Source organism: Rhinolophus sinicus, linkage group LG02 (assembly GCF_036562045.2).
Source record: "Rhinolophus sinicus isolate RSC01 linkage group LG02, ASM3656204v1, whole genome shotgun sequence".
Classification (NCBI taxonomy): Eukaryota; Metazoa; Chordata; class Mammalia; order Chiroptera; family Rhinolophidae; genus Rhinolophus; species Rhinolophus sinicus.
In genome coordinates this window covers 139,575,118-139,593,437 of record NC_133752.1, presented here as the reverse complement: position 1 = coordinate 139,593,437, position 18,320 = coordinate 139,575,118, and the positions used below count along the sequence as shown (strand labels likewise).

The 18,320-nt window shown below is 36.3% G+C and overlaps 2 protein-coding genes across 3 annotated transcripts in view; one reads left to right on the top strand and one right to left on the bottom strand.

Moving 5' to 3' along the window:
* XPOT (exportin for tRNA) overlaps nt 1–18,320 on the top strand; it is a 133,752-nt gene that overhangs the window by 30,841 nt on the left and 84,591 nt on the right. Inside the window, exon 3 of the mRNA XM_074325460.1 lies at nt 10,797–10,872. The gene's annotated coding sequence lies outside the window, so the exon portion shown is untranslated. The remainder of the gene's footprint in view (nt 1–10,796; nt 10,873–18,320) is intronic.
* LG02H12orf56 (linkage group 02 C12orf56 homolog) overlaps nt 1–18,320 on the bottom strand; it is a 68,799-nt gene that overhangs the window by 8,916 nt on the left and 41,563 nt on the right. Inside the window, exons 5-11 of one of the 2 annotated variants that reach the window (XM_019732433.2) lie at nt 16,702–16,775; nt 10,654–10,798; nt 8,118–8,224; nt 7,383–7,472; nt 2,662–2,785; nt 510–584; nt 118–192 (exon numbers count right to left, since the gene is read on the bottom strand). In XM_019732433.2, coding sequence (XP_019587992.2) covers nt 118–192; nt 510–584; nt 2,662–2,785; nt 7,383–7,472; nt 8,118–8,224; nt 10,654–10,798; nt 16,702–16,775 — 690 coding nt within the window. The remainder of the gene's footprint in view (nt 1–117; nt 193–509; nt 585–2,661; nt 2,786–7,382; nt 7,473–8,117; nt 8,225–10,653; nt 10,799–16,701; nt 16,776–18,320) is intronic. The other variant, XM_019732434.2, reaches the window with a different exon arrangement.

Genomic DNA, 18,320 nt, shown 5'->3' with positions numbered 1-18,320 from the left:
TTCTGTTTTATAAACGTGAGTACTTATAGAGATAATTTGTGTTTTATTAATTAACCACAAGCACCTCTGTTTAACTTGCCTTGAGTGGTGGTTTTGCTTTTACTTCTCAGTACTTACTGTGGGGGGACGACTTTGTAGAAAGGACATCATCCAGCTAATAGCAAACTTGGTTGATCTCAATCCAGGATTTCCCTAAAAGACTCATGGAAATAGACAAGTTATATTCATGAAGTTCACATCGTACCTAAGACGACATTCCTTCCCAAATACTTTTTTGTCCTTAATCAAATCTTTAAAATCATTTAGGAAAATGAGATAGATGAGTGCTGAAGAGCAAAAGTAGTATCATTTAAGTCAACACGTTTTGGAAACCATCTCTAATACAAGCAGTTTTTGTAAAAAGGTGTATTCTTAATCATATAATACATAATCATATATCTATATAATAGTTGTATGATATATATAATAACCACACAATATAATATGTATAATAAATATATATATTGTACCTGCTGAAAGGCCAGAAGTATCTCATATAAAAGTGCTGTAGCTGTATTTGTATATTCCAGGATAAGCTTCTGTAACTAGAATTTTAAATGATAATCAATGCAATATCATTGGCAGAGCCAGAAAATGGTAATTTCTCCTGGTTCCCTTCTGGTATTTGTAAAAGAATTTTTGATTAACTGAAAATATAAGTAGTGTGGTCAATTTTCCTCTTTTATTTGGGTCACTCATTCTCAAAAAAGTAGCTTCATAAAAAGGCTACACAATAATGGCTAAGAAAGTGAGTTAAGGGAGAAGATACAATAGCTCACAGAATACAAACAAAAAATTGCACACTTGATTTGCAAAATTATTCAGATCAACAACTCCCTTTCAAAAATGTAAAAATATGCTCCCCAGAATTAACATGGGAGGTTCTCTGGGAAATTTAGGCTTATGCGCAACTTGAACTATATATAACTCCTATAGTACGAGTAAATATAGGGCTTAGAGACATTTTTTGCTCTCAAAAACTCCAGTCAGTTGGTGAGGCTGTCTTCTAGCCCATAGGCCACTTGGTGCATGAAAGCAGTGTCTGTGGACATGCTACAGGCCAACACAGTTTTCCTGATAGTGTTCTTTGCCAGGAACAGCTCTAGTTTGAAATCTCCCACTCTATTAGACCTTGGAACAAAAATGTATATGACCTTCTCATAGCTACACTAATAGCCCAGGTGCAAGAGATCAGCAAGTCCAAAAACAAGAAACTTAGATCTTTCTGTTCTGCACACTAGATATTTTCATATGGAAATACCATAGGCAAATCAAATCAACTAACCCCAAACCAAGCTCATTATTTCCCCTTTGAACCTACTCTCCGTGCTGTAATTCTTACCTGGCACCCAAGCCAGAATCTAAGTCATCTAATCTGCATACTTTATTTCCACATCAACCTATCAACTCAATTTCCTACAATTTCTGGACTCTATCTTCTTGACAACTACCATCGCTTTTCTTTTTTTCATCTATTTATTCAACAAATATGCATCAGACCCCATACTAGGTGTTGGGGATACAATAGAGACCAACAGAGACATGGTCTCTGCCCTCATGGAATATATAATACAATCTATTGGGGAACAGACAAATAAATAAATGCATAGTGGCAAACTGAGGTAAGGGCTATGAAAGAAAAGTACGGGAAGTTAGGAGAGCTCTAAAAAGAAAGCCTAGTCCCATTTGAAGGCCAAGGAAAGCTTCCTTCTGGCCCATATCATCCCTCACATCTGGACTATTGCACTAGCTTCTTAAGAGCTGTGCCTATCTGAGTCTTGCGTCTGACCCACTCTTTAATCCCTAATCTACTAACTTTACTGTTGAAAGTGGTATTGTCGATGCTCCATATACAGTCCGTAATAGTATATTCATGTTATATTTGATTAACATCTGTCTCTCCAACAATACTGTCAATTAATGAGGGCAGAGATTGTGCCTATTTTGCTTCTAGTTTGGACCCCATTGTGTAGCACAGTTTAGCTCGTAAGAGATTCTCAATGAATATTTATTGAGTGAATCAGTGAATTTAAGAGTTTTCTAAAACATAACTCTGTATGTATAAGAACTATCAAATCATGTCCCATCCTTTAAAAATAATTCTGGTTGGCCTGCTTAAAATAAACTAATAATAAGTTGATTTATTCTTTCAGAATAAGTGCTTTCTAGGCAGTTTGGTATTTCTAATGTTTTAGTAAAACCTTAGAAGAACAAGTAACTCTTGCTGAGTTCACACTACTCAGGTAAGATAGGTAAGAAAATGTTAAACTAAGGCAAGAGAGTTAACCCTAAAATCTCTAAGGCAGTGCTTTTTTTACCCATTAGACCCCTATTATGGAATTACATATATACATATTTTATAGAGAGACAGATTTATCTAATATACACAGAATACTAATTATCTTCCTTAATATACATACTTTACATATGTGTACTAAGGAAATAATTTATATAAAATGGATATATTAATATTGACAGAATAGCTATCTAAGTTTTGGCAAAATATTTATTCTTTGATTTAATTATATGTCTGTATTCTACAATATCACAGTCCATATTAGAAGACTAGAAGCCCAGGACCCTATATATTACATTTAATCTATCCCCAAATGCTCATCTCACCTCAGCATCAAAAGACATCTCAATGAAAGTTGAATCAGCCATCAACTGGATATCAAACACAGGACAAGATTTTGGAATCTGGGGCTTGCTAATTAAAATTACCAAGAGATTAAATAGTGTTCCCCTGAAAAAATAAATAAAAGGAAATTAATGAGTAAAGTCTGAAAAGAGAAACAGTGAAACCAAGTTTGTAGACATTGAATATGGTTATACTTAAAAGTACAAAACATTGCAGACCATTCTTGACTGAATTTGGGGATCCTTGGACAGGCCGACAAAATATCTGGTGATAAGACTTTAAAATGAAAACATAATTTCTAGAAGTTCACATAGCTTGGGAAGCTGAGATCTGGATTTAAAGGAAATTTGGGTGATTTCAGTTATAGCAGTATTTTCCAAAGGGCTTTTTATAGATTACTAATTCCAGACAATATTATAATCAAAATAGATTCCCTTTTCAAAAGAGGAATAAGAAATACTTATTAATCCAAGTTCATTGGATAGCTTTACTACAGGACTTCTCAGAGGCTTTAACATGCTAATGTGCACTGTATGTCTCCAGTACAAAGAAACAGTATGAAACATTTAAGATGCTTATTCAATCACAAGTTTTTTGACTCTACACCCTTTTTTTTTTTTTCAGCAAAGCATTTCAGGATTTACGGTTCCCCTGAAGGCCACTAGCTATTAGTTAATAAAACTAGTATTAAATGCAAGTCTTTTGCTTTCAAATGCAGTCCTCTGATGTACACTAATACCGTATAATATAAGACCGTGTCTTATATTAATTTTTGCTCCAAAAGATGCATTAGAGCTGATTGTCCAGCTAGGTCTTATTTTCGGGGAAACACGGTACTAATGGTTGTCAGCCCAATAAACTTTAATTTAAAAAGAAACAAAAAACAAAGAAATACAGTTGCCTAACTGAAGACAGTATCAGAGTAGCTTTCACAGGTAGGAATAGTAAAAGAATTTACAGCTAGGGCTGTATAAAAATTCTCTATAACTCTAAGCATTCCTTTCATAATGGAATAAAGGAGACTATAAACAATACTTGTTTAGTAATATTTCAGGCTTCCTATATTTTTACAATCATTTAACATTATCACTATGTTTAGAAGTTCATGATGAACCAATCAGCATTCTAATAAAAATACCATTCCCTTTCTTTTTCCAACTCAAAAAGCAAATCTATTAGATTGGTGTAAAAGTAATTGTGCTTTTTGCAATATTTTTAACCTTTTAAACTGCAATTACTTTTGCACAAACCTAATAGTTCTTATATCTGCAAAAGAAGAATCATGTCAGCACACTTCTCAAAAAAAGCAGGATATGTCATACAGGATATTTGCTAATGTTTTATTCAGGCTATTTTTAAAATGGCCAGTCTTACTTTTAGAAGACCCTTCCAAAATCAACAAAACACTCCACTTAGAAGTTTTTCCTGATATTAATTTTGAATTGACATTCCATTCACTGTTATATTTAATTATAGTCCTTTATTTTCAGCAGCATTTCCTTTTCGAAGTGTCACATATCTAAGGCCAAGGGAAGGAATGATCAGATTCTGTGTAACTTTCTGTGATAATATATGAATTCAATTATAACAATACTGAAGCATGAAAGAATTATGGCACATTTCAAGAAAAATACAATGAAGTGGGTTGAACTAATAAAATCTCCACTTATGAAAAAAATAAAGAGGAAAATACTGAACTAAATAAATGCTTTTTCATTTGCTCAAATGGAATTTAATTTGTAATCTACCCCTTCTGCCAACTCAGTTTAAATTCCACCAGGCCAATAATAGAAGAAATTTTAACCTAAATTTAAATTTTAGTTTCATTCTGAAAATAAAGAATGTATTATATTTTAAAATATAGACGTTGAAAGCAAACTCATAGTCTCATAAATCAATCTATAATATGTTTTTGTGATAGGCAGAATTCTAATATGCCTTCCAAGATTTCTGCCCCCCCTGGTAATAATATACACCCTATATAGTACCTTCCCCTTAAATTTTGGAAGGACTACTAAATATGTTAGGGTATCAGTCTTCTTGTTATGTTAGATGAGAAAGAAGAAAGGATTTTACATATTTGATTAAGGTTGCCAATTAGTTGACTTTTGAATTAAAGGGAGATTGCCCTGAGTGGGCATGGTCTAATCAGGTGAGCCCTTTAAAAGAGAGCTTAAGCCTTCCCTGAGCTTAGAGATATTCTGCTGCCAGGAAGCAAGACATCATGAGTCTATATGTAGGAAACTTTTCTGCCAGCAACCACCCAAGTGAGCTTAGAAGAGGATTGATCCCAAGCCTCAGATGAGACTGCCACCCCAGATGACACCTTGATTTCAGACTTGTGAGACTGAGCAGAGGATCCAACTATGCCCAGATTTCCTGAGCCACAGAAAGTGTGGGATAAAAATTTTATATTATTTTAAGCCACTGAGTTTGTGGTAATTTGTTACAGGGCAATAGAAGACCAATACAGTTACAGTAGATACTTACCATGCTAGTAATGGTGTGGGTAACATGACTTGACCCAATGCATCTCAAAACTGGCTGAAAATTTAGTATGACAACCACACTCTACTACAGCAATGTAGTATATGTATTGAAGGACATGAAAAGAATTAGTCATATCTGGAAAGAAATTTGATATAGCAGGGCCGATGTGGTGGAACCGAGTTAAGAGAGAACAATTAAAATACAACATTTTATAGCGGAGGTTAGTAAAAGTGATTTTTATCAAGTTGGATAGAGAAAGGTAGGGACTAAAAGGTACACAAAAAGAGTAAGATGATATAGCAATAATTTCAATGTGGGAGAAGACAGAAATATTAGAAATAATTTTGAATCTCCATCTTGGAGATTGGGGAAATGGCAGTACTACCAACTGCATAAAGAAGTATGCAAAGAAAATAACAGAGTATTTTTTCCTTGTTTACTATAAAGCAGGGGTCAACAAATGATTATGGCCTGCGGGCCAAATAGCCCACAGCCTGTTTTTGTAAATAAAGCTTTATTGGAACACAGCTGTGCCTATTCATTTATGTATTGTCTATGGCTGCTTTTGTGCTAAAATGACAGAGTTAAGTAGTTGCAACAGAAACTATATGGCCTGAAAAGCCAAAAATGTTTACTACATGGCCCTTTACAGAAATTTTTGACTACCCCTGCTATAAAGCATAGTATGACCATGGTCCCTGGCACATAGCAAGTTGCTTAAGAAATGTTAATGAATATTATCATTAAAATTTATTTTTAAAGGTCTCTAATAAATAGCCCGGACAACTGCCGTGTTTCCCTGAAAATAAGACCTAGCCGGTCAGCTCTAATGCGTCTTTTGGAACAAAAATTAATATAAGATCCAGTATTATATTATACCTGGTCTTATAGTAAAATAAGACCTGGTATTATATTATGTTATATTATATATATTACATTACATTACATGACTTTACATTATATTATATAAGACCTGGTCTTATAGTGAAATAAGACCGGGTCTTATATTAATTTTTACTCCAAAAGACGCATTAGAGCTGATTGTCTGACTAGGTCTTATTTTCCGGGAAACACAGGATTACTAAAAGTTCTTATTCTTCCCTTGGTTCGAATGTTTTAGAGCCCATGGCCCTCATCTTTCTAACACCTTCTAATACAGGAAACTTAGATACAGTTGATGAGGGTAGAAAAAATTAGTACTTTAGACACAACATTGACAAAGGATGTAATTCATAGTCGGTAAATCATATAAAAAGATCAAGCAGATATATGCAAAATATGCAGGCACATACCTTCTGTGGCAAAGAATGTCATTGTCCCCATTATACATGCTTGCATTCTTCCTTTTAATTACAGATGTCCCCATCACCATCCAAAGTTTAGTTAGGTACATAACTGTGCAACTACAGACACATTTTCCAGCCTCTCTTGCAGCTAGTTATGGCCACATGCCTACAGTTCTCACTGATAGAACATGAGCAGAAGTCTTATATGCCTTTTTAAAAAGAAACTTTGCTTGTCCTCTACTTCTCTTACTGCTTCCCACAGGGTGTAATGAAATCAAGAAGGTCAGCCAGCTTTAACCATAGGGACCAAGATGGCATGATAAAAAATGGCAGAGCAACAAAGGGGAAGGAACCTAGGTCTCTGGCTGCTCTTTTGGAGGAAAGGTTGACTATCTACTCTGGACTGTGATGTGAGAAAGATGTAAATTTCTGTCATCTTTGGGCCACATATTTTAGAGTATATTACAGCAGCTTACGCTGTATGTTAGTAAACCTTCTAACATCATTCACTCCAAGGTCACATAATTATATGTTAAATGAAGCTGCTATAACGTCTGCCTTTGCAATGTAGTCTGTCTGTTGAGTGGATGTAAGAGAACTCTGAAAAATTCTAGTAGAGACCCTCCCCCACCCCCAGCTTTTAATGTACAATGGGTCATTGGTCTTTTTCAAGTTCACCAGACAATGACAAAGGATAAAATTACGCTAAGAAAATCTTGGTACCCTTAATAATCCAGAGAGACAAAGAGAACTCAGTGTGTGCCAATTAATCTGTTCATCGTAGAAGGAAGTAGAGAGACAAAAGAGTTTAATGCACTTACAAGGGGATTGAACAGCGAGGTTAGAGAGCTATGAGTTTTGAAGACAATAGCAGAGTAGTTAATGGGTTGCAACACAAAGTCCCAGTATTTTCTAAGAGACCTTACTTCTTAGCTGCCAATGTGTTCATACGTGATGACTCAGTTTCTGTTTCTCTGAACATCAATCCCAGAGTCTGTATGATTTCAATGCATGCCCTAGAAAACAGAGAAAAAAGCATGGAAATAGCACGATTTCAATGCAAGTTCAGAATTCCACAAAGTCAGCAATCCTTGATAGAATTGCCCTCAGATATCCGTGTAGAAAAAGTACAGGAAGGAAATTCTGTATATCAAATTGCCAACATTGGTTGCCTACTCTGTGACTGCTACATAGGAAGCACTCAGAAACATTTGTTGAATGAATGAATGAATGAATGAATGAATGAATAGCTGGATATCAGGATTAAAAGTCATTTTCATATTGTTTGTACTTATATTTTTCCAAAGTTTTTACGATAATCAAGCACTACTTTATTTTTTAATTATTTTAACTTTTTCAAGTAGGTAACATTTGGCTCAAAAATTCAAAGGTGAAAAAAGGAATACAAAGAAAAGTGTTTTCTTCCTCCAGATACCCATTTTTTCCCCTTTAGGACAGCCAATATTACTACTTTCTTGGGTAGTCTTTTTTTTAAAAATTAAAACAAAATGAATGCTATTTTTAAAAATCTATGTGAAGCAAAACTTGCAGCACCATTAATCATGAAAATAGTATATATTTTGTCTAGTGACTTCCATTTATCTTTAACACTGTGTGTGTGTGGGGTGGGGGGGATATATGATTATCCAGTTAGTACTTACACCAGCTCATCAGCTCTTTGGCTTTTATTTTGAAGTGCATTCTTATCCCTAGACTCTGGCAAGTACTCATGAAGCTTGTTCACTAGGAAATAGAAAAGGTCACTGGTCTGTGAAAGCAAGCAGGAAAGAAGATGAAATGCAGCGATCTGTTGGTAAAACTCTATGCTTACCTGAGAAACATGAGAAGAAATGATTTGTTCTTTGACCAGGAAGTGATTTACAATGTCTCTCATGAATACTAGCATAACCCAAAGTGAAAACGTACTTTACCTTACATAAGGAGAGCACTGTCCTGGTGAACAGAGGAAGAGCTCAAGTCTAGAGGGTGAGGCTGGGAGGTGCCCACTAGACTTGGCTTGACCATTAATTAATATTGATGCTCCTCCAGAAGTAGGTATATAATCTCAGGCAAATCCTTCAGTCACCTTGGAATAATGTATTAAATAGGGGCTACTGTAATTCCTGCCTTGCCAAAGAAACTTGGCCTTTGTGAAGATACAATGAAATAACTAGATAAGCTGTCATTTAAAAATGTTTACTATTCGGAAAACAAATGTAAAGCACTTGTACAGCCTTTGAAGATAGTTCGGAGTGATCTTAATCCTTCTGCTAACACAGTAGAAATGTCGATTGCCATTTCTGCCAAAATAAATGCTGACTTGAGGGTGGGGGGAACTAATCTTTTGTGTGTTTCTATCCAGTCTCATGAGATAAATCAAGCATGAAAATAAGTACTGGCAAGTTGGTACTAATGAGAAAAATAATGTAATTGCTTCTCTTTTCTATTCCTCTGTTGTTCATTTTCTCCCGAGGACTTTTTTTTTTTTTTTTAAAGTGACCATTCAGATTCTTTGTTTAGACAGGGATATGTGTGCCCTTATTTAGAAGAGGCTGAAAATGGCAGGTGGAGAGATGGAAGAGAGGAAGAGGAGCAGGACTTACACAGGCCCTCTCAGAGGGGCCTGGGCTTACCCAGAGCCCTGGTGGATTAGCCTAGTGGTGGTTTTACACACTGACTCTGGGGCAAGGTTCTCGGGTTCAAACCCCAGCTCTGCCACTGGTTAGCTGTATGACATTTGGCAAATTACATGCTCCATGACTCAGTTTCTTCATCTCGACAGTGGGCTTAATATCCTCTCATGGAGTTGATGTTAGGATTAAATAAGAAAGTATTTGTAAAGCCTGAACAGTGCTTAGCATTTTACAAGTGCTTAGTAAATATCAGTTATTATGATCTCCCACGTGCTCACTGGTTCAGGAATTTTCACTCATAAAATATCTTCCACCTACCAGCAACAACATGAAAGAATCTCAAAAATATTATGCCGAAAGAAGCCAGACACAAGAGAGAGCATAGTGTGCAATTCCATGTAAGTGGGTCCTCGGACAGCAAAACGAATCCATAGTGAAGCCAGGGACGGGAGGAAACTGCTCAAGGGCACGAGGTACCCACTGAGGTGGTAGAAGTGTTCTAAATCTTGTGGGTTTGTTTTGTTTTTTGTTTTAATTTTATTGGGGAACATTGGGGGACAGTGTGCTTCTCCAGGGCCCATCAGCTCCAAGTCATTGTCCTTCAGTCTAGTTGTGGAGGGCGCAGCTCGGCTCCAAGTCCAGTCGCTGTTTTCAATCTTAGTTGCAGGGGGTGCAGCCCACCATCCCATGTGGGAATAGAACCGGCAACCTTGTTGTTCAGAGCTCACACTGTAAGCAACTGAGCCATCCAGTCGCCCAGAATGTTCTAAATCTTGAATAGGGTGGTCAGCTGGGACAGTTGGTTGGTCACCCTAGTCTGGGCAAACCAGGATGGTTGGTCATCCTACATATGAAGCACTTATCATTTAAGAAATGACCAGGACTGTCTGGTACAGGTTGGCAGGCTGTGCACGTCACAGCTGCTCAATAAAAAGGTGGTGACTATGAGTGAGACCACTGGCCAGAATTAGCCTCATTAGCACCAGCACCGGTACTAACCTGGGCTTCTCAATACCTTCACGGGAGACTGAAAACGAAACTAAGTAGTAGTAAGTCTGACAGAGTAAGTCTGTAACTTGCTGGGTGAGGGCTAGGTTGTTTCGACTCCCCAGGAGAGACCTTTATAAAAATAACGGCCCAACACTCAAAAGTAATTTTTTAAAAGTGTATTTTTGTTGTGGGGAAGCTGCATGTAAAACTTCTTCAAATCTACTTTCTCATCTCACTGCCTGTACTCACACATCTCGCATGTCAGAAGCTTCCCTCTTAATTACCTCTCTTTTCTCTGACTCTGCCAACCCAGCCCATGTGAGCTCCTATCCTTTTGCTATCACTGTCCTCTTCCCATCTACACACACACACACACACACACACACACACACACACACACAGTTGATTACATCACAACACTTTAAGTGGTAAGGCACCATTGCATTAAATTTAATCAACATTGTAAAATACAGCATCAAAATACAAGATGACTTTTTTAATACAGTATATTACTTTATGCTGCAATTGATAAACAGGTGAAACAAGTTTTAAAAATTTTAAATAAAACACCTACTTTCCAGAAAAGTCTTTTCAGAATGAAGTTTTCCTGGGCTGCTACTTTAAGTTCCGTAATTAAACAAAGTATCTTCTTCAAAGTATTGTCTTTTAGAAAAAGTTCAGATTTAATTTGACGGAAGTGCTTAATTTTCTCCTCAGATCTACAGAAACAGAAGAAAACTTTCAAAAAAATGATAAGAAACAGCAATTGAGGACTATCATCAATTATTGACAGGTGCGTAAAACTTTGTTACTAACGGAATTTTAATACCGTTTTGTACTTCTAGCTTTATTACTTATCACTAATGAAACTTGTTCCCCCCAAACTGAACTATTTAATCCTCTTCACACATACTTTTTGCCCGTGCTCCTGTACTGAAGCTGTACCCATATCCGGTCTCTTACTGTCCCTGGTAAAATTCTGTCTCTCTTTCACAGCCTAGCTCAGAGTTTGTTCACATGCCACTTGCCATAATCCAAGAACCATATGTAATATTATTTGCTTAATATTTTTTCTTTAAATCAACTCATTTTTTTTCTAAGAGCAGTTTATTTCTAAAGAAAACTTTGTATCACTACTTTACAGGGAAAACCAGTACCACTTGCATAAATAGTGACTGTAAAAACGGCATGAAAGTAACCCAAATTCTAAGCAGATGCGCCATATTCCAAGCCTGAGGTCTGCTCTTTTTGACAAAAAGGCAGATGAGCATGTGTTAAAGAGCTGCCACTGCTGGTACCAAGCCGAGAGCTTTTCCCTAGTGAGATCACACTAGTTGAAAAGAGGAATCGTTTTTTCAACATGGAATTCAAAGTTATTTCATGCCATGTCAGAGTACCACATGAAATCATCTCCCAACAAAGACCCATGTGCGTTCCACACCTCAGGAAAAGCCGGCTTAGCTGAAATGAGTAACACCTTCTCTTTAGAGCTTTCCCTAATTCCACCAGTGAATGGGGACCCTCTCCCATAGCACTTTTTTCCACTTCTCGTATCACACTAATCCTGTCTCACCCCATTGGCGTTATTTCTGTACTTGTACTGGACTCTTAGCTAATTTTCAGCAACCTGAAAAAACCTTATTGGGTTAAATATTGTTTCTCCCAATGTGCTCAGTAATAGCAACTTGACTTAATTGAGCCTTGACCGTGTGGCAGGCTCTGGCCTGGGTACTTTTCATGCCCTCGCTCATGCTAGTGAGCTAGACCCGGGAAGGGAGCTGAGCTGGGAATAACGACTGCATTTATAGATGTCAGACAGGCCAAGTAACCTGTCCAAGCTCACAACTAGTGATTCAGAAAAGCGGGACGCAAAGTAATGGTAGGACAGATGTCTCATGTTCTGCATAGGTAGATGGAAACTTCCTAGAGTTTCTGACTTGAATTAAAAATATTTTTACCACTTGCTCCACAAACTTTGATACCAGCCATTTATCCCACTACTACTACACGGAATCTTGGTTCTTGCCTATTACCTCCCCCTGTATTTAAAAAAATCTAAGATATTGTCCCTTGTCCAGTCAATGAGCCTCTCTTATGAAGACAAGAATTAAGACTTCCTGGAAAACAGTCTCTTTTCTAGTAAAGACACGGGAAGAGAAATAATCATGAAAGATTCAATGCTAGGAATCATAGAGGCAAAAGAACATGATTGATTATGAGCATGGTAGGGGTGGGGCAGGATCAGATGGGCGAATTGGAATCCTAGATCTGCCCCTGCTCGGCTGGGTAATAACCATGGGCAACATACTAGTCTGTCTCTGCCTCAGTTTCCTCATCTGTAAAATGGGGGTAAAGCTAGTACCTATCCCATTGTGCTGTTTTGATATTTAAGTTACTACATGTACTTAGTATGCAGTAAGTGTTTGATAAATGACATCTAAATAAAGTAGGAATGAGCATTGAGATCCCACTTTCCTATACATCCACTTCTGTTTACTACCACATTTCACTTAAAAAATAACTAAGATTCCCTCTACTGTCTGAGAACTCCATAAACAGCAGAAATGTAGAAATGAGCTTAGAAAAGCAAAAGCTCAGAAAAATACCGTATCAGCAGAATTATTTTGAAATTGGCTTTCCACTTTTCCTCATTAGGAATCAGCAATTTCCTAAGATCCTTAGAAACAAACATTTTTTATCCTATGGCACCTATGATAATACATTGTAATACCGAACTGTTTTTTTCAAAAAGGCTGAAATTAATGTCATCAGAAAAATCATAGTAATCTCTTCATACTAAAAATCAATTCATATATAAATTGAGTTCTCATATACATCGTAAACTCAAGGTAGATTCAGGAGTCTCTGTTTCTCCAGAGAAGTCATGTATAGTCACAGTTTCTTTGAATATTCTGAGAATATTTGATTTTACAAAGATGACAAACTTCCTTTGACTGATTTAAATAAGAAAAAGTCTAGTGCCAGAAGACTCATTATTCAATTGAGGAATTTGAGGAAAATTTATATTCATGTTACCAGCTATTCTATATTTTAAAAAACACAAATTTGCTCAAATAATGTAGAAAGAAGGATGCTTAACCTAATGACAAGTTCTGTTTTTCCTATATTTTTCCGGACATTTTATATAAATTATTATTTGCATAGTGCTTTGCAGCTGGAAAACGCTTTTCATACATTATCTCAGAAGCACTGTGTATATGTTCACATCAGTCAGGTTACAGAACTCACATTTGTGGCAGAGTTCTAATCTGAAAACCCAAATAATATTTACTCCTTTTAAACTGCAGGTGCCTGCAGGCAAAGACCATTTTTAGTGTCTTATGTATATACTATATCACTCAGAGTGCATTTTGAATCACTGCATTTTAAATGTGTTGCTTTTAAGAATTAACTTTGCAAGAAATATGCTTTTCCTGAGTCTAGGTGGTGGCAGAACTCTCCTTACCTTTGGGGATAAATTTCAAGATACGCATATTGAAAGTTAGAGCCTATTTTAGTATACAATTAACTTAAAAATAACCTTAAATAAACACCAAAATTAAAACTGACACTTTTACAGAGTAACATATGAAAACAGGTATAAATTCTAAGCTATTCGTATGGCCATCTTTTTAAAAAAGAAATCACAAACATGTTATTTAACCCTTACATACCTCAAAACACATCTCAAAATAAAACAAACATTTTCTTACAAAATCATCATCACACCCCACAAAATTATCAATATTTTTTGGTACTGTCTAATACCCAGTACATATTCAAATGTCCGCTATTGCCTTAAAAAGGTATTTTTATATTTGGTTTGTTAAAATCAATATCTATGTAAGATACTTATTGTATTTGCTTGTTATGTTTCTTAAGTCTTTTACAAACTTTTACTGTGGAAATTTTCAAACATACACAAACATGAAGAAAATTATGTAAGAAATCCCATGTACTCATCACTTAGCTTCAATAATTATCAACACTTTGCTAATCTTGTTTCATCTATTCCTGTACACACATACACCCCTATCTTTTGCAAAATTGAGATAAAATATACATAGCATAAAATTTACCTTTGTGATCATTTTTAGGTGTACAATTCAGTGGCATTAAGTGCCTTCACAATGTTGTGCAACCACAAACACTATCCATTTCCAGAACTTTTTCATCTTCCTAAACAGAAACTCTATGCCCATTAAACAATAACTCCCATTTCCCTCTCCCCTGGCCCCGGATAACCTCCATTCTACTTTCTGTTTCTATAAATTTTCCTATTCTAGGCACCTCATATAAGTGGAATCATGTAATATTTGTCCTTTTCTGACTGGCTTATTTCACTTTGCATAATTTCTTCAAGGTTCATCTATGTTGTTACATGTGTCAGAATTTCATTCCTTTTAAGGCTGACATACCCACACGTTAGTGTCAGATTCAAGTTTAGTTGTAAGAAAGATACTTCGTAAGTGGTGCTGTAAGTTTCATAGTACATCAAAAACAAAGGCACAAAGATCTGGTTGTCCCATGGAAGTGATGCTAAGACTGATCAATGGGTTTAGTCATTTACTAAATAATCCCTCCATTTGATGTTGCACTTCACCTTTCTGTCCAATGGTTGCATCCCTTGAGGATTGTTGCATGACTCTAGTGTTCCATTAGGAGTTGCAAATACAGTAATTTTCTAAGTCTGTGAAACCTTCCACATTCATTAGCTGGAATTCTGTAAAATGGAATTTTCCCTCATCAACCTGGGCAACTTGGTTACCCTGAACTGGTTATAGTTTATGCAGGAAAGACAAGATAAATGCTTAATTATTGCCATTTGTTTGCTGATTTGCAGAGTAAGGAATTGGTGCCGTGTGTACGTCGAGTGGAGTTCAATGCGTTATTTCTTTCTGTGAGGGGGGTGTGGGGAGGACTTTCTCTTCAACAATGCCTCATTATGTACGTCTGAATTTTTACATATTCGTGTTTCAAGCCTCTCGTTCATTATTTGTTCTGATACTCAGACTGTCCTATCTTTAGCTATCAGGAGCCCCTTCACAGGGGCTCCTGTGTTCTTACTTAGGGCCCTGTCACTGCATTCTGGCACCAGCTGTTTCAGACTCCTTTTGTTTATTTCCTTCCCCAGACCTAGAATCAGTCATTCCTCCAAGGAACTTTGGTTCTTTTAGTGGGGATTGAATATGCAACTTTTAAAACTAATGTGCTCTTAGTTTATTTACATGACCCCCAGTATATATTCCTATTGTAAACCTCTCAAAACTTGGCCATGACTTAATATCAAAACTGTTGATGCCATCAGTTCACTGAGTGCTTTCTATGTGCAAAGCACAGTTTTAAGTAAGAAAAATACAAAAATTAATAAGACATACTCTTACATTGGAAACTAATATAAAATAATATTGAATGTCAACTATAATTAGAATATATATACACATATGAATATATATTCATATGTGTATATATATTCTAATTATAGTTGACATTCAATACATATATGTATATACATATATACACACACACATAAGACCCGGCCTTAGGTTATATTATGTTTGATAAGACTTTATTTTATATTAAAATAAGATCGGGTCTTATATTAATGTTTGCTCCAAAAGACGCATTAGAGCTGATTGTCTGGCTAGGTCTTATTTTCGGGGAAACACGGTAATACAGACTGGTAAGTGTTATAAGATGTGTAAGCACAGCATGTTATGGAGGGGCCCCTCTTAAATTAATTTTGAGAAACTATTTTTTTAAAAAGGGATAGTAAACTAAGACTTAATGAGTTGAAGTTATTCGTGAAGGGGAAGAAGAGTAGATAGAGAGTAGGATTCCAGAATAGGGGCCATCATGTTAGGGCCCAGCAGAAAAACAAACAGGGAGCTTTCTGAGAACTGTTGAGTTCATTTGGGTCAGGAGCTTAAGACAGGAGTGGGGAGGACACAATAGGTGAGGAAGGAAAAAACTGAAAAGAGACATGAGGAAGGTCTGTGTCAGCTGCTACAGAGTTTAGAACCTTCTCCTAAGGGCAGTGGGAGCCATTCAAAGGTGTGAACGGAGGAGATACATAATCAGATTTGTGGTTTGGAAAGAGTCCTCTGTTGTAATGGGGTGTGGTCGGGAGGAGGCCAAGAGTCCAGCTAGGAGAACACTGTGGGAGCCCAGCACAGAGATAATGTGGCCTGAGCACACGGCGCTGGAAAGACATACGTGTTCTCTGGGGATACTAAGGAAGCACAATAAATCACGTGGTGATTGGCTGGATGTGGGGAATGGTGAAGGGGCAAGACAAGGTAAAGGTGACAAGGTGACCTCCAGGACTCTGGCTTAGGTGGTCTGGGGCTAAGGACATCATGCCCTATATTAAGAAACACAAGAGGAAGGTCAGGTTGCAGAAGGAAGATGCTGAGTTGTGTTTTGAATGTGCTGACTTTGAGGTTCCCGTGAGGCCTACAGGAGGTGATATCCAGTGGGCAATTGTGTCTGCAGGCCTACAATTCAGGGCAGAGAGTTGAGGTAGAGGGATAAATGTGATGCTCAGAAACACATAGAGTTAGGAGAGGCATAGAGGAGAGAACAGTCCCCCAAGGAATTTTATCACATCATCACTCCTTACTTGTATGGTTTGTGGCCTCCAGTAGCAGGACTCAGCTCACTAACATACAGGGGCTCTTGTAAAAGAGTAGCTTTCTGGAAGGGGAAAAAGTGGGACTAGTTAGAATTTTTGTTTTTTGAAAATCAATTCTCTCTACTTTTCATCAATATCACATATATAGCTATTCTTTAATCCCTTCTATAGTGCCTGATTTGTTGTAACTCATTCCAGGGTTTGATAATACCACAGGGAATTTTTCCTTATATAGTTGTTTAAAACATATTTGCTCATTGTAAAATAAAATTGTGTAAAAAAATCACAGTACAGAAATGCATAAAGTAAATAATAAAAGTTCCCTGTCTCTCCCTACCCTTTCCATCCCACTATTCAAAGTACTTTACTATTCTCAGTTCAGTTTATATATTTTTAGGCATATAAAACATACTAATTATAGCATACACATTTATAACATTTACATGTTAGATGATATATTTTTCATATATTTTTAATACTAGCTAAATTATATCACATATATTAATCTGGAACTTTTTTTCCCACAATACACGGTAGACAGTTTTTGTGTCTGTGTACATAGATTTACTTCAATCTTTTTAATGATTTCCTAGTATTCCGTACCATAGATATACAATAATTGAACTATTCCCTCATTAATGAGGTTAGTTTTTCCTCAAATCTTTAGTGTTGCCATTTCCCATTCATTCTGGGTCCTCAAAACAAATGATCATGTCATGTTCAGCAAGTTCTATAAATAATCTTTTATTAATATTGAGGTTTAACAGACAGGTCAGGAGGAATTTCTGAAATGTTGCTAATTTACAACTCCAAACAAACTCACCCCTAACTTATTCCTCAATAACAGAGTAGGGTGAGTAGGGTATTTTCCCCATCATCACCCACTCACGTGCTTTTTCTTACTACTTTATCATTGCTCTAAGTTAAACAAACAAAAAGCTGCCTTTTAGTCCTTTCCAAATGTTTATGCTTGCCTTAAATCTAGAATTTTAATTTGGGGATTTAAGGATATCCCTTAATTCTTCAGCTTTCTGGTAGCTCTCTTCACAACATATAAAGGACAAAGAATTGCCACATTTCATCTTTGTAGAATTTGAGATGCTAAACAACCCAGATGTAATTTCTTTTGGTGAAAGTTACAAATAAAATGAGTTCCTGAAAGAGACTCACCTCTTTAAAAACCCTTAAAATCCAAATGAGTGTTAATTTCTAATTGGATGGGTTATGCTAATTTTAACTAAAAATATAGAGAGAATTAAGATGTCCAATTCTTTTTCCCAAGAACACTTCCCTTCCTGAACATGAAAGATCATTCTAGATCTCAAAGTACAAGAGATCAGTTAACCAAAACAAGTCTGACTGATTTAGGAGGTGATTATTTTTTCAATTTCCTAAAACTTATGAAGGCATCACTAAGACTAATCAAAGGAGACCAACCTGATAAAAGAATTCAACAATGTCACAAACAGTTACAACTTTTTTTTTTTTAAAGATTTTTTTTATTGGGGAAGGGGTACAGGACTTTATTGGGGAACAGTGTGTACTTCCAGGACTTTTTTTTTTCCCAAGTCAAGTTGTTGTCCTTTCAATCTTAGTTGTGGAGGGCG